Below are 15219 nucleotides of genomic sequence, written 5' to 3'. Positions count from 1 at the left end.
TAATATTATTTAAATAAATTAATAAAAATAACAAGGAGATGAATACCATTCACATAATTTTCTGTATTTTCTTATCAATGCTAAATAAAAATAATATGTCGCATGATCTTCAAATATTTTGAATTATTTGTTAGAATGAACAGAATGATGGAAAATGGCTGCCATCTACTTAGCCTAGCTTTTTGCGACGTGCGAGTATTGAATGTTCGAGTGTTTTATCGCGTTAACTGATTATTTGAAAGAAATAACATATTCAAAAGGACACGAATACAACTGACTTTTAATCGTGAAATTGATTATGTGTAAATAAGTTTGCTGGCTAAAAATTCGATAAACCACAAGTTATAAAAACTAACATGGCGGTCTAATAATCAGCCAATGGGAGGCCAGAATCAAGCGTTTCAGAATTGCATGTACCTATTCACATTTCGCGTCATTAGGTTTTTGGTGCCTTCTGTAAATTAGATAAAATTTTAATAGAGTTATCAGTGAATCGAAAAACTTTTGTAATTTTGCTAAAAAAATACCATGATAATTGTTTTGTGACTTGAAACACCCGTTTTATTGGAAGCGTCATTTGAGGCTGAGATTATGAATCCTTTAGATTTAGGATGAAGCTTAATACTATTAGAAACAACATTTTGTTTTTGTAAACAAGAATGTGTTTGCAATACACGTGCGAAATTGTGTATAATTGACAGTTGTACGCAGAGATGTCGGGGAGGGGGGCCAAAAAACGCGGGAGACCCCCAAAATCTGGAACTTTTGAAAAGAATAGAAAATTCCAATATCATTTATTAAAAAAACCTAAATATTTACAAGCACAAAACATAGGTTCGGGTTCATTAGCAAGCACTCCTTCTGCATCGAGAGCATCATCGCCACAGGGAAGTGATACAAGCAAACGAAGTACACGAAAACAGAGAGGAGGTAAATCACATAAAAGTCGAAGAGGAGGTTTATCAAATGCTTATTCTAGAAGAGGATATAACCCTCAGGCGGCAGACTATCACGAGTCTGAGTACCACTATGGATCTGATTTTGGTGATGAATTTAGTGATAGATCAGAACCTGAAGAAGATCGTGTCAGTGAAAGTTCTGATGGATCAGTTAGTGAAGGTGCAGCAAGTGATAGTGACTTTTCTGTTAGCAGTTATAATTCTACAGTGGGTACTCCTAGAAAACCTACAAATATCAATAGGCCACCTAGTCCAGATCCACTCTGGTTACAGCAGGAAAGACAGATACCCCATTTAGATCTACCATCATCATCTGATGATTTAATTATTCCCCATAATACAGTTTTGCAAATAGTAGGTGTTTATGAAGTAATACGGCACTTTAGACACCTTGTAAGGCTTTCTCCGTTTAGATTAGAGGATCTATGTGCAGCTGTCAGTTGCGAAGAGCAAAGTAATTTATTAACTGAAGTACATTTAATGTTGTTACGGGCCTTATTAAGAGAAGAAGATGCCCAACAAACGCACTTCGGTCCTTTAGATCATAAAGATAGTGTCAATATAACATTGTTTCTGCTAGATGTTATGACTTGGCCTGAAGTTTTACGAGTGTATGTGGATAGTGATAAAACATTTGATAAAAACATTTCTAGGATTTTGAATTCTTGTGAATATCCATTTACAACAGTGGAAGACCGACTTTCAGTTCTACAATTTTTATGTAACCAATTTTTAATAACCAACCCAGTACGTGATGATTTAATAAGTGAAGGTATTATTTTTATTATTTATTATTTATGTTAAATTGATTTTTATGTAATAATAAATATAAATAAATATATTCTGTTACTTACAGTTCCTATACATTATGATGACCATTGTCGGGTGTGTCACCGTTTAGGTGACCTATTGTGTTGTGAAACCTGCCCTGCTGTTTACCATTTGGAATGTGTGGATCCACCCTTGGAGGATGTGCCATCAGAAGATTGGCAATGTGCTTTATGTAAACAACATAAAACTGTTGGTGTTACAGACTGTCTATCAGATGCTGAAAAACAGGGAATATTGTGTCGTCATGAGCATTTAGGTTTTGATAGACATGGTAGAAAATATTGGTTTATTGCAAGAAGAATTTTCATGTAAGTTTGTTAATTTTTTTTTATTGATAGCATACTCATAATATTTATTAATATAATATATTTTTTCATAATACCTTACGTTTTGCACTGTTTTGCATGTTATCAGTATACAAAGTTAAGCAATACAAGGTAAAGAAGTAATCTTAAGAATAGATGAATTGAAATATATAATATTTGATGAAAAAAAAAAATAATGAAAAGTTAATGTAGGATTAGGATTCGTTTCATAACTTCTAAAATCAGATAAAAGAATGTATTCATATGTGTGTGACCGTAGTGGATATTATAATATTTTATTATCAGAAAACCCTAAAACAAAAATATTTTATATTTAATTTATTCATGGTTAGTACAATGATGAATATCTTCTGATCATGCTCGAAAATTTTTAAACTTCAATATTTATTGTTACATTTTGTATGATATGTTTTTATATCTATTAATAATTCATAAAAACAAAGACACACAAGTAGGTAGCCTTCTATTGAAAAAATGGTTTAATTGTTTAGTAATTTTTAAAGATTTCATAAAATTATGTTAAATTTCATTAGATTCACATCTGAATTATATTTTTTAAACTTACCTAGACTTTGTGAATCTTGTGTTTTAGCGAGGCTGAAAATGGGGATGTATGGTACTACACAACGGCTCAGCAGTTTCAGGAATTGCTTGATGTGTTAGACAGTAAAGAGATGGAAGCACCCCTTGTTCGTGAACTTTTAGAAATGAAAGATGAGATACTTCGTCAAATGGATATAACAGAAAAATTGACAAATCAACTCAAAGGCAACCGAAAATCTTATATAGAAGTACAGAATGCTAATATAATTAAACAAAGGAAACAAAAAGATCAAGGACTCAATGATGATGAAAGACATCCAGATATGTCACTCATGTCTGATGGAGATATAGTGAATGAAGTTACTGTTACTAGTGATGAACCTGAAAGAAATGATGATGATGATTCTAATGATGATGAAAATAAAGTCAAGAGCAGTAGCAGAGCTAGAATAGTAAAGAAAAATGATGAAGGTAAATTATTGTTACCTGTATAATAATTAAAAGTTTTGTTTAATATTTTATAAATACTTCAATTATTAATTTTATCTTATGTGCTTTCAGTGACCGAAAGATTAACACGACAGAAGAGTAACCAAATATCAAATGGAACCTACTTATTTAAACTTGGCAATGAAAATGCATTTAAAACGTATATAAATCAATATACAACAAATCCCTTGGCTCTAAACAAACCACAAAGAAATGAAGAAAGGGATAAAAAACGTTATATTTCACATAAGTTTTCTTTATCATCAGGACAAGAATTTAAATGGATTGGTTTATTAAATGGTATGTATAGAAAACTAATGTCTAGTTTAACATTCATGTTTAATATACACAGAACTTTTATTTATATGTACATATCTCTTTCAGCTACTAAGCCATTGCTTGTGGCGACACTACGGCAGACATTACTGCATTTAGAGTCAAACATAGTATTACAATTCATGCATCCCAATTGGAGCCTACTTAGAAAGCCATGGGTGCAAGCAGTACAACTTTGTCAAGCACCTAGGGACTTTGCTAGAGCTCTTTGTGTACTCCAGGTAATAATTTTATATTTAACTAGCGGTCCGCCCCGGCTTCGCCCGTGGTACATATTTCGCAATAAAAGGTAGCCTATGTTCTTTCTCAGAGTCTAAAGATTATCCGTGCGTTAAAACCATACATACATACAAACATACACACAAACTTTTCCTCTTTATAATATTAGTATAGATGTATTGGGGTTTAATATTGAATTTATTTCAAAATTACTTACTTGTATTATATTTTGTAGGCATGTATAAAAAGTGCAGTGTGGGTACCAGCCTGGCATGAACAGCTAGGACATGTTCGTTTAATGCGCACAACTGCTGTTGAGCGTGAAGAAAGGAAAAAGCTAGATAAAAGAGAGAAAAAAGAAAGAGACGAGGAAGAAGAAAGATACCGAACAGCTTATAATTTTGTGAAATACTCATTAGGTCTTCATCATCAGGTAAGTTTAAGTCTACTTTTTTTTCTTAATTCTATAGCCACCTTTATTTTTAGCATTTAATTAGTTGATATGTAATGTTTTACATACATTTATCAGGTTTGGAAGCAAAAAGGTGAAGAGTATAGAATTCATGGACAGTGGGGTTGGTTATGGAATTCCACAACAAGAAAATTTAAAAAAAGATACACAAATGTGAAATTGTCTCTGAGTCATGGACCTGCAAAGATAGCAGTAAGAGTACGAGAAGGCAGCATCATAAAAGTTCTTGCTGTTGAACCTAAAACATATGAATATTTGACATCAGATGGCTCTGCAGATCAAGATGTTTTGGCAAAATGTAAGTTATAGTTCTTTTTTTTTCTTTTCTTATACATTTATTTGTTATATATATCCATACTCCTAAAACTGAGATGAACCTACTAATTGATAATAAATTTATACCCATTGTAGTGCCACCTTCAATGAGGAACATGACCTTAGAGAAAGATACAGAGGATTTTGAAGAGATTGATGTTGAGAAAGCTTTAAGTTCATCAACACGACGATATTACCCTAAAATTGCTAGAAAATCCAAACTAGATGATTTTCTAGCTAGACGTACATATTTGAAATTTATGGAGGAAAAGAAAATAGGAAATTTATTAAATAATGTAAAAAAGGAAGAAATTGATGTTAAAAGTGAAGAAGACAAAAATATAGATATTGAAAATGAAGATACAGAAGCTGATAGTTCTGCAATTTGTGATATAAATCAAACTAAAAACGAATCAAATACAATGAGTACCGATATAGATATATTGAGAGAAAAATATTTAAAATTAAATTCACTAACAAAACAGTATAAATGCTATTCTTCTGAATGTAACAAAGTAGAATCATCTGTCAATAATGTTGATCTGAAGTATAAGTGCTTTTCACCATTGTGTATGGAAAAAGGAAATTTACTAAATAATTTATTGACATTGCTTAAAAGTGGCTCTGGCAATAATACAAGTTTAAATTCAAAAGAAAACAATAAAATGTCTATTTTGGAACAGTATTTGTTAGGCAAAAGTTCAAATTCTAACGAGAATATTTTAACTGATTTACTTTCGGCAGTTGCTTGTGCTCAGGAGTGTGATAATAAAAACACAGACTGTTATGTTAAAAGAAAGTCTAGTGGTGATTTCGATATACCTGCCAAAGTAGAGAAAAGTGAAAATGAGAATAATAGCTGCCTATTAAAGAGTGAAAATACGTTGGAGGAATGTGCTGTTCCTGCTGTTGGCAATGAGATGGACATTGACATTGGTAACAATAATGTTGAAGATAATGAGGTTGAAATTGGACCACTTAAAGAGCTTACTGATACTGATGGTCAAAATGCAGAGAATGATGAAGAAAAGTCACGTCCTCCAATTCCCAAACTTAAAATTACGCGTGGAAAATCTGCTAAACAGAATAAAGAAGCGAAAAATTACGAATGTTCAGTGAAACCAGAAAAAAGTGCAGATGTGCCCAAGTATCGTGCTGCCATAAATAGGAGATTTGGAACTAAAGGTGTAAAAAAGGAAGAAAAAACAATAAAGGAAGAGAAAACGGAAAGTGGAATCATTCGAGTATATTCTACAGAAAAACCTAATGGAAAATTATATTTGAAGAAAGTCCAAACTGCAGCTATAGAAAAAAAGAAGAAAAGAACTCCAGTAAAATATCCACCATGTTCTTCATTCCACACTAAAAGTAAAGCAAAAACTATTATGGTTTTGCCAAACCATGAATTAAGAAAGTTGTGTAGACAAGGAGGTCATACTACAGTTACTGGATTTAGTCATAGTGCCAAGCCTAATCAATTGGTTTGGCCATATCCTTGTGCTAGACCTCTTTTTAAAACATGTTGGCTTTATAGAACTGTTAATCTGCAATGGCTCGCAAGTGCGGCTTTACAATTGAGAGTGATGTGGGCATGTTTAAGATGGGATGATATGGCAGCTAAACCAGCTACTGCAGATGGCAAGCATCAACTCACAACAGATACGGAAATTGTTTCACTAGAGCTTTTAAAACACCGACATATAGGCCAATTTTCTGAAAGAACACAATATCTAAGGCGACGTGTTGTTATACCTTTGGAACTGCCGAAAACTGTTCGTGAAGTAACATCAATACGTAGTGGTTTACGGAAGCGAAAGCGTGCTGAATCTCCACAAAACACTGAACCACAGGTAAGATATTATACAAGGTGTCCCAGGAAATAAAGAAAGAATGTAAGAAATAAAGACTTGGTTCTTTTTGCCGTTTAACTATTTAGTTAATAGCCTCTTTAATAGAAAGAAAATTTAATTTTATGACGCAAGTGCGAACACTTGCGTCATAAAAAAAAGCATGTTTACCTAATATGCATATTCTGCTTTTTTAATAAAACATTTACCTTTAGATATCTTTATCGATATATATTAACAATATGTTTAAAATGTTCTCAAATAAGAGAAAAATCACAAAATAGAATAGAAACAGCTCAACTACAAAAAATTGCATACTCAGATTTCATTTAGGTAGCCTAGAATCCTAGATGGTGTTCTACCTCTCGACCACTTGACAAGTTTTTCCTGGGCCACCTTGTGTATAATAATAGTATAGAAATTATATACAAACTTCATATTTATTACATTGGATCTCTTATTGCTGCTTAGTATTTATTTATTTATTGATAGTATTGTGATTTGTGAAATTTGATTTTCAGGTATCTGAGGAATGGGTTGATGAAGATAAATTAGAACTTTGGGAGGTTCGGCAATATGGGGAAAGAGCTGAGCGAGTAACGCCAGTAACGCGAACATCGACAGGAAAGTTACCACAGCGGAATGCTGCCCCTACACCAGCCAATGCATCTGATATAAAAGATAAAATGGAACAGCAGCTTCGTGAACAGCGTGCTGCACATCAACAAAAACGAGCCCTGGAATTGTCACAAGGTGAAAGATTAACCTGATTTAATAAAAATTTAAATTCTTTATTGCGTGTTCTGCAACACATATTTTAATAGCCTCGGTAGTAATAAAATAAAAATATTTGAGTTTGTTTTATTATATTTGTTTAATATTTTTCTATAATAATTATATAATTCATTCCAGATAAATCAAAAGGCACACCAAATTCTGGCAAAAATACTCTATCTACATTGTTAACTTCAAATACACCTACTTCTGGGGGACAAAAAACTGTAATTGGAACGAGAAGAATCATAATGACAAAGGGGGCAGATGGAACAACTCGTGTTATTAGTCAACCCATCACTGGCGTTAAGTTATCTGGTGAAACTCCATCTAAAGGGACACCACAAAAGGAGTCTACGCCGCAAAAAGTTCAAATAATTCGTGGTCCAGACGGGAAAGTCACCGTTAGGGGTCTTCTGCCGGGACAGCAATTAGTTCAAATGTCAGATGGCAAACTGCACGTTATGATGTCAGGGCAACAGGGGATAGCGGGCCAGTTAATTGCGGCATCACCCGGTAAATCGGAGGCAGATAAATGTCAAAATGCCAACAACGACAAGACTTCTAACGCGGCGAACCAAGATGAAATCAAATCCGGTACACCTCGCCTCACGGTACAGGCTTCGCAGCAATCGTCGCCCGCCGGCCGGCACATCGTAGTGCAGCCGGCTCAGCAAGTCGTCGTGCAGACCTCGCAGCAGGTCGTCGCGCAGCCTTCGCAGCAGCTAATGGTGCAGCCGGCGCAGCAGATAGTCGTGCAGGCGGGCACGCGCGTGGCGGGTCAGCCGCGCATGCAGACCGTGCTCGTGCAGCGCGCGGCCACGCAGCTGCGGCCCGCGTCGCCGGCGCCGCGAACGCAGACGCCGCGCCCTCGCGCGCCCGCCACGCAGCAGATAGTGGTCAACAATCCGGCGCTCGTCCAACAGCTGGCGGCCGGGAAGATTCATTTGGCGACCGTGAACGGCCAGCAAGTTCTCATCCGTCCGACGGGCAACAACCAAGCTCAAATCGTGGCGCATATCGGGCAGAGCCCGGCGCCCGCCGCGACGCAGGCCGCGGCGCCCCCGGCCGCGCCGGCGCCCCCGCCGCTCGCCCCCGCGCCGGCGCCCTCGCCCGCGCCCGCGCCCTCCGCGCGCCCGCCGCCCTTAGCGCCCGCCTCCGCCGCGCCGCAGCAGCAACTCACCGAAGATCAAATCATGGAGAAGAGGTTATTAGCTGGCCAACCGCCCGGCACCGTTATCAAAACTGTCACGGCCCAGGTAATTAACTCTGTTAAATTTATGCGACCACTAAATTGGCCACGAAAGATAACACGGAAACGAGCGATAATTCGAGCTAAACATATCTTAAAGTGTAATATTTCTTACAGGTTATGCAAACTAGTAGCGGTCCTAGTATAGTTCTGCAAGGACTTCACGGTTATTCTTTAACACCTCAACAACTCGGTTTAGTTCAGCATCAGGTGAAGCAACAGCTTCTAAAAGGTAAAATATTTGTAACTAAATTTTCATAAAATATGAACCTTTTATTTTCGTCATTGGTTTTTTTTATTAATTTTTGAGTAAAAATAATTTAACATCAATGTAAAGATAATAATGTACGACACTTGCAGCTCAAGAATCAACTGGTAAGCAAGGCATGTTGGGACCTCGGAAGATGTACTTAGCGGTGCAGCCTGCCCCCGGCACTCAGCCGCTCCAGACTATTCAATCTCTCCCTATACCCACTCCTGCGCAACAGGTAATATATTACTATTAGAAGATCAAATACATAATCATTTTTGTGTTCTGTATAAGGCTACATATTTTGTAGTAAGTCATTATATAGAAGCTCTTTCCACAATTAAATCCATTCAATTATAAGAACCATATAAAAGGGTTTATTCATTTACATAGTCTTTGTATTATTTTTATGAACAATCTTAATAACAGTATTATGAGTTATGTTTTTCGGAATTTTACATTGTTCATATATAAAATTTGCAGCTATATTCCGAACGATAACATGCAATTAGTCTAATGTAAAACATACAATAAACATATTTAAAAGTAATAGGGTCAACCGGGGCAAATGCAACTAAAAAATAACAAGTTTCAAGTTTGATCGGTTGCAGTTATCTCCTTTTATATTTGGTCATTTATTTGACCCATTTATTGTTTTTTGTATTTATTCAAGATTATTTTAAACCAATCAAGCAATACAGTAGTCTTATAAATAACTGGTAGTGAGAATATTTCCTAAAATTGGTAGAAAAAGTTACATTAACCCCTAGTCGGGGGTAAATGCAACTAACTGCCATAGCTCTTCTTCTATTTCATATAAAACAACGAATATAGAATATATTTATGAGATTTCATGTTATTCATAGGATTTTGAACTGTATTACCGCGTAGCAAGGACTAGTTTTCAGAAAAAAACTTATTTTTCTGATTGTGGGGTAAATGCAACTATTTGTTAGAGAATTAGTGTGGGGAATGCAAAAAACTTATTCATCGATATTTTTTTATTATTCTGCGTGTGATTTGTATCGTACTATTGTGTATTAGATACGTAGTATATTATTATTAGTCTGTGGTATTAGGGAACTATTGCTACAATAACGTTGCGATCGTAGATGGCGCCGCATTATTTAGAGGAAAAACTCATGTACTTTGATTTACCACTTTAAATCGCAACAAAAAAAAATTACAGTGCCCCTACCTACTAAGTCAATTTTAGTTTTTGGTCAGAACAAATAATATTCTTTGTGTTAAATATTGTTAAAAACGTAAACCAAACAAAATACGTTTACCTATTAGTTAACTAATCAACTCAACTATCCTACCTATCGTTTTTAGTTACTTATATATTCTTTAACCACGCTTTTTTTATCTAATTTGAATTTTACTTATGAACCCGTCTCTGGGTATAATATCGAAGAAATAATCGATGGTTCTTCTTTAATTAATCATAAAGAAAGTATATTTTGACTACCAAGAAGGATACATAATAAAAATATCGACACTGTCACATCACTAGTGTTTTTAGTTTCATACAAAAATATAAGGGGCTATTGTAACTAACCTCACAGTTGCAATAACCCCACAGTGAAATTTTCATGAGGCAAATGTAACTGCATCAATAACATAAAATAGAGTCAACTAACGCACTAAAAATATAAATGAAATAAGCTTAACGGCTTGTGATAATCGTGTTCAATCAAAAACACCTGCAAAAAATCACTCCTAAACAATTTTTTTGTCTGCAAAACTCGACACCTGTTTTTACGCACACCAACTTCAAAATAGTGGTTTGACACAATGGCCTATCAATCAAATAGTTTTCATCGTAGGGGCACCATCTATTACTTGTAAGATTTATTAGAGTTGAGTTATTGAATCATAGGTGGCGATTTATTACAACAACTCTAATAAATTAGTTATGATAACTAGTTGCCATAGCCCCATAGTTGCATTTGCCCCGGTTGACCCTATTGTTATTTTCTGCATGTATTATAAAAGCTATGTGACTATAAGGTTTTTTTTGCCAAGAATTATATAATTTCTTTTTCACCTTTCAACGTCTTATTTTACGACCAAGGGGTCGTTCGTTCGTTCGTCATCGATCGTTTCCATGGTATAGATATTAGTCTAAAAATATATCAATCTAACAATTTAAAAAATAAGATCTCTTCTAAATTTCGCTTAAATTTTTGATGCTAAAAATTATTAACCGTGATCACAATCACGTTATATAAAATAAGACAATACCTAAAGTATATTTTATTATCCTCACGTAATATTCTAGCTTTGACTCAGGCTGCTAAATTTTATATACTATCCAAATAATTTGGTCGACTATAGTAAACGGGTAACCTCTTATGGTTTTAAAGCATTCGAAATTTGTTACAAGGATTTGAATAAGACTGGTTATATGATATAATACAAATATATATATATTTTATAGTATAACGTTCTCATTTAATCTGCTTTATTATTTTAAGGATACATTTTATACCAAAGATATTTCTTCTTTACATTTAGTAAAATTATTAGACGAATATTTATCACCCATAGAGCCCTACTAAATGCTCACTGCTTACTCACTCAATAAATTAGTCAAAACCGTTACTAAAACTTATTAATATGCAGGGAAAATGCTTATACTGAAAAAATACATTATGTGCACATTTTCGCCTATCTGAAAATTTATTTAATTAAAGAGACAATTTAATTCAATTTTGTGTGATAAAACTATACATTTATTTTTGTTTTGATTAAAACGAAAAAGTAATTATTGGCGTGGATGATTAGTAAACACTTCGTCATATTTTATCAAATATATATATTTCGATTACACACATTATTTTATTGAGTGATAATTATTAATTACTAAATAGGAGGTTGTGAGGAGGTTTTAATTTATGTTTGAATATATTCTATTTTTAGTTTTTTTGCATCATGATTCAATTGAAACCTGGTAAGTCTTGCTTCATGTGCAAGACACTTTTACCGCATATACATTTGTTATAACTTTGAAATGTATCAACGTAAAGAAGTTTCTCGCTTTCACGGTTTTTAAGTGCCTAAAATCTTCTGTTCATCAGTGAGTCAGCGAAGCGTTTAGTAAGGTGTGATTAGCAATATCCATTTAATTGTTAAAGTTTTAGTATAAGATAGTAGTAAAATGGTGTAAGAAAAAAATCCAACAATAAAAAATTAGCAAATTTAGTTTAGGTATTTGCTTATAATAATTGACGATCGTTTTAATTATTTTGTTAAGGGTATAATATAATCTTATTACAGTATGTAAAATTTGTACAAATATAATGTGTTATTATTACGTATGTACAATTTTTTTGACTTTGCGCATGTACAGGGGATGGGGAGTCTTAAATTATTGTACATCTACTTCTACTAATGAGTTTGACAAATTTACATCTTTATAGTTCATACATGACTGAATACATCTTATGAGAAGCCCCGTCCCTTAAATATGTAATGTTCTAAAACACTTTATTATATTAAACTTTATTCAATATTCAAACATCATACTTTGAATTGCTCATACACCTCGTGGATATGTGAACCGTAGCTCTTATTTTGATAATACCGGACAGTGCAATATAATCAGTAAAAATAAAATATTTCAAAAATTATTGACTTTCATTTAAACTAGTCCTTTTTATTATTTGTTTTATTATTAATTACTGTTTTGTGGGGGTGTATGGGCAATTATTATTCCTAATTCAGGAAGTAACGAAATTGTACTTTTGCTTAATCATATTATAAACGTACATTACACTTTAAATATAAATTATAAGTGCTATTGACCAAACATATATTCCCACAAAAATCCATTATTTTTATTTCTTATTTTATTTCTCTTGTTCTGTCAATTTATTTCTTTTTTGTTGGTAGCTGAAGTGTGATTTGTTATATACCTTTTAGGACTCAAATGATGAAGATAAATTAAAGCGCCAATCCTTAGTGAATGGCGAAGATAATGTCGCAGTGGCCGCTACTAATAAAGAGGCCATACCGTCAAAGCCCGAAGATATACCTGGAAATAACACTAAAACAGACATTGTTAATTCTGGTCACGATGAAGCCCAAAATAAAAAGTTCATTTTGACTCCTGACTATATTCAACAGAGTAAGTATCTGAAAATTATGTTTGATTAATAAAATACACAATAAAATCAGTCAGATTGTGAATAGTTAAAATGTTACATTAGAAGTTAGGACTGACTTCGGCCACTAAGGCACCGATCGCACACGAACTCACGAAAAAGAAGAAAGAAAAAATTCGGGGAATATTCCAACACCTCCATTTTATAACGTAACCCTTTCCATTGCAGCGATCAAAAGTGCCTTAAAACAGGAGAATCTAAATCCAGAAATAGAGGAGAAACTTCTTCAGCTCCAGCGGTACCAGGAGAAACAGATGAAGCCGGAGGTACACGTGGAGCGCGAGCCGCGCGTGGTGCCCGTGGCCGCGCGCTCTCCCTCGCCGCCGCCGCGCCGCCGCGGCGTGGCGCGCCTCGACGACGACGACGAGTGGGTGGAGAGCAGCCCGCGCAAGCGCTCGCGCCGCCCGCTGTCGCCCGCGCCGCCGCCCGCCGCGCCGCCCCCCGCGCCCGCGCCCCCCCGCGCCGCGCCGCGCCTCGCCCCCGCGCCGCCCGCGCCCTCCCCCTCCCCCTCCCCCGCCCCGCCGCCGCGCGCGCCGCCCGCGCCGCCCGCCGCCGCGCACTCCGCCGCGGAGGAGCGCCGCCGGGCCGCCTCCACCAACTCGCGCCTACAGATGATCCTGTTCAAACATAAAGAGATGCTCAAAAAGGATATAATCAAAAAGCGAGGTCTGCTCGAAAAGGAACTCGGTGTAGAAATTCAGGTACCTTTTGAATCATCCTGCTCTTATGTAAAATTTTCGGTTAAAGGGCAATGCTTGATAATTATTTCCAAATTCCAGAAAGAATTATCGGCGGAATTGGCGTTAAGAACGCGCGCCGAGCGCAGTAAACAAGAGGAAGTGCGAGGAAAGCGACGCACCACGTCCGCCAGTCGCGAAGCGACCCCGAGGAACAATAAAAAATCCAACAAGAAAGAGAAGCTTTTGTGCATATGTCGAACGCCTTATGATAATACTAAGTAATTGTCATTCGAGATTTTCTTTGAATTGAATGTAAAATTTAGATTGAATTTTTATGTATCTATGGTATGATTCTTACAGATTCTATGTTGGATGTGAACACTGCAGCAATTGGTTCCATGGGGACTGTGTTGGCGTAACGGAAGAAATGAGTAAGACTATGGAGGAGTATGTGTGCTCCGATTGTAGGCGTGCAGAAGAAACCCAGGAACTTTATTGTTTATGTCGACAACCTTATGATAATTCTCAGTAAGTTCATAGTAATTTTATGTAAACAATATTATTTTTTGTAGATTATATATTTATGATAATATTTCCATTACAGATTTTACATTTGCTGTGATCGATGTCAAGACTGGTTCCACGGCAGATGTGTTGGGATTCTGCAGTCAGAAGCTGACAATATTGACGAATATATTTGTCCTAATTGTCAGAAAAATAACTCGGTTAATTATGCCAATATGAAGGAACTTACTCCCAAAGATTATGAAAACTTGAAGAGACTTGTAAAACAAATACAGCTGCATAAAAATGCTTGGCCTTTTATGGAACCCGTCGACCCAAGAGAAGCTCCTACGTATTATAAGATTATAAAAGAACCAATGGGTAAGTTAACAGTAAACCTATTTCTAACCTCATATTTTTTTTACTCATGTAAACTTTAACGAGTTTGAAGTGTTTATTAATAATCATGTTTTAAAACTATTCATTCCCAATCCTAATCTATGTGGTTAATTATTACAATCAAACAGATTTTTTTTTATTGTCTACCTAACTGTCCTGTTGTTGATTCTTGCCGTCGCATTCCATGCACTTTTATCATTTATTCTTTATTTTCCCACAGATCTGCAGACAGTGGAAAGGAAAGTGATTGATCAAACATACAGTACTTTGAGTGAATTTATTGGTGATATGACTAAAATTTTTGACAATTGTCGATATTTTAACCCTAAGGACTCAGAATTTTATCGTTGTGCCGAAAGTCTAGAAGCATTTTTTGCACAAAAAATTAAATACTTTCGTGAAAAGTTATTTGATTCCACGCAATGATGAAGTGCCAGTGTGAATTGAAATCACATAATTGTGTACAAGTTTGTTGATTGTAATGGTTTGTTAAGAAAGTTGTATTTGTATTATTTCATTATTATTCTTTATGGACTGTAACATCTGTAAATTGTAACATTGATGAATTTTATGAGGAATAATAATAATAATTTGTATAAATAATCGCTTTAAGATATCTATCCATGTCAGCTTAATTTCATGGTTAAGTATTTATTGTATTTATTGATGCTTTACTGATCCCACTTTGTAAGCTGACACTCATAGAGCTCTTCTCAGAGGAATAATATGTATACATTTTTGTGAAAAGAATTATTATGTTAGCTGATGACTTAACGACTTGAGTTACTTCGGTAGTGCTTAGGATAGGTAAACCTTATTGTATGTAAGAAATAAATTTTTAATAATATACAGAA

At 35.2% G+C, this 15219-nt stretch overlaps 1 protein-coding gene across 2 annotated transcripts; it reads left to right on the top strand.

Moving 5' to 3' along the window:
• Nucleotides 1-15219, top strand: E(bx) (nucleosome-remodeling factor subunit NURF301 E(bx)). Of its 2 annotated transcripts, none has more exons than XM_089699220.1 (18): nucleotides 1-1731; nucleotides 1816-2098; nucleotides 2709-3130; nucleotides 3221-3448; nucleotides 3533-3705; nucleotides 3939-4136; nucleotides 4233-4473; nucleotides 4587-6340; nucleotides 6859-7090; nucleotides 7250-8370; nucleotides 8481-8595; nucleotides 8730-8851; nucleotides 12541-12745; nucleotides 12951-13483; nucleotides 13562-13740; nucleotides 13823-13990; nucleotides 14067-14347; nucleotides 14586-15219. In XM_089699220.1, exons 1-18 carry the CDS (start codon nucleotides 714-716, stop codon nucleotides 14789-14791), a joined length of 7479 nt encoding a protein of 2492 aa, XP_089555346.1. In that variant the 5' UTR covers nucleotides 1-713; the 3' UTR covers nucleotides 14792-15219. The 2 variants fall into 2 exon arrangements, with proteins under 2 accessions (XP_089555346.1, XP_089555345.1); XM_089699219.1 differs by having other exon boundaries at nucleotides 2-1731; nucleotides 8724-8851.

This window comes from Colias philodice, chromosome 9 (genome assembly GCF_061535455.1).
Source record: "Colias philodice isolate Cphi_HAF_F1 chromosome 9, ilColPhil1 Martin Lab GWU primary, whole genome shotgun sequence".
NCBI classification, from domain to species: Eukaryota; Metazoa; Arthropoda; class Insecta; order Lepidoptera; family Pieridae; genus Colias; species Colias philodice.
This window is presented reverse-complemented; position numbering and strand designations above follow the sequence as displayed.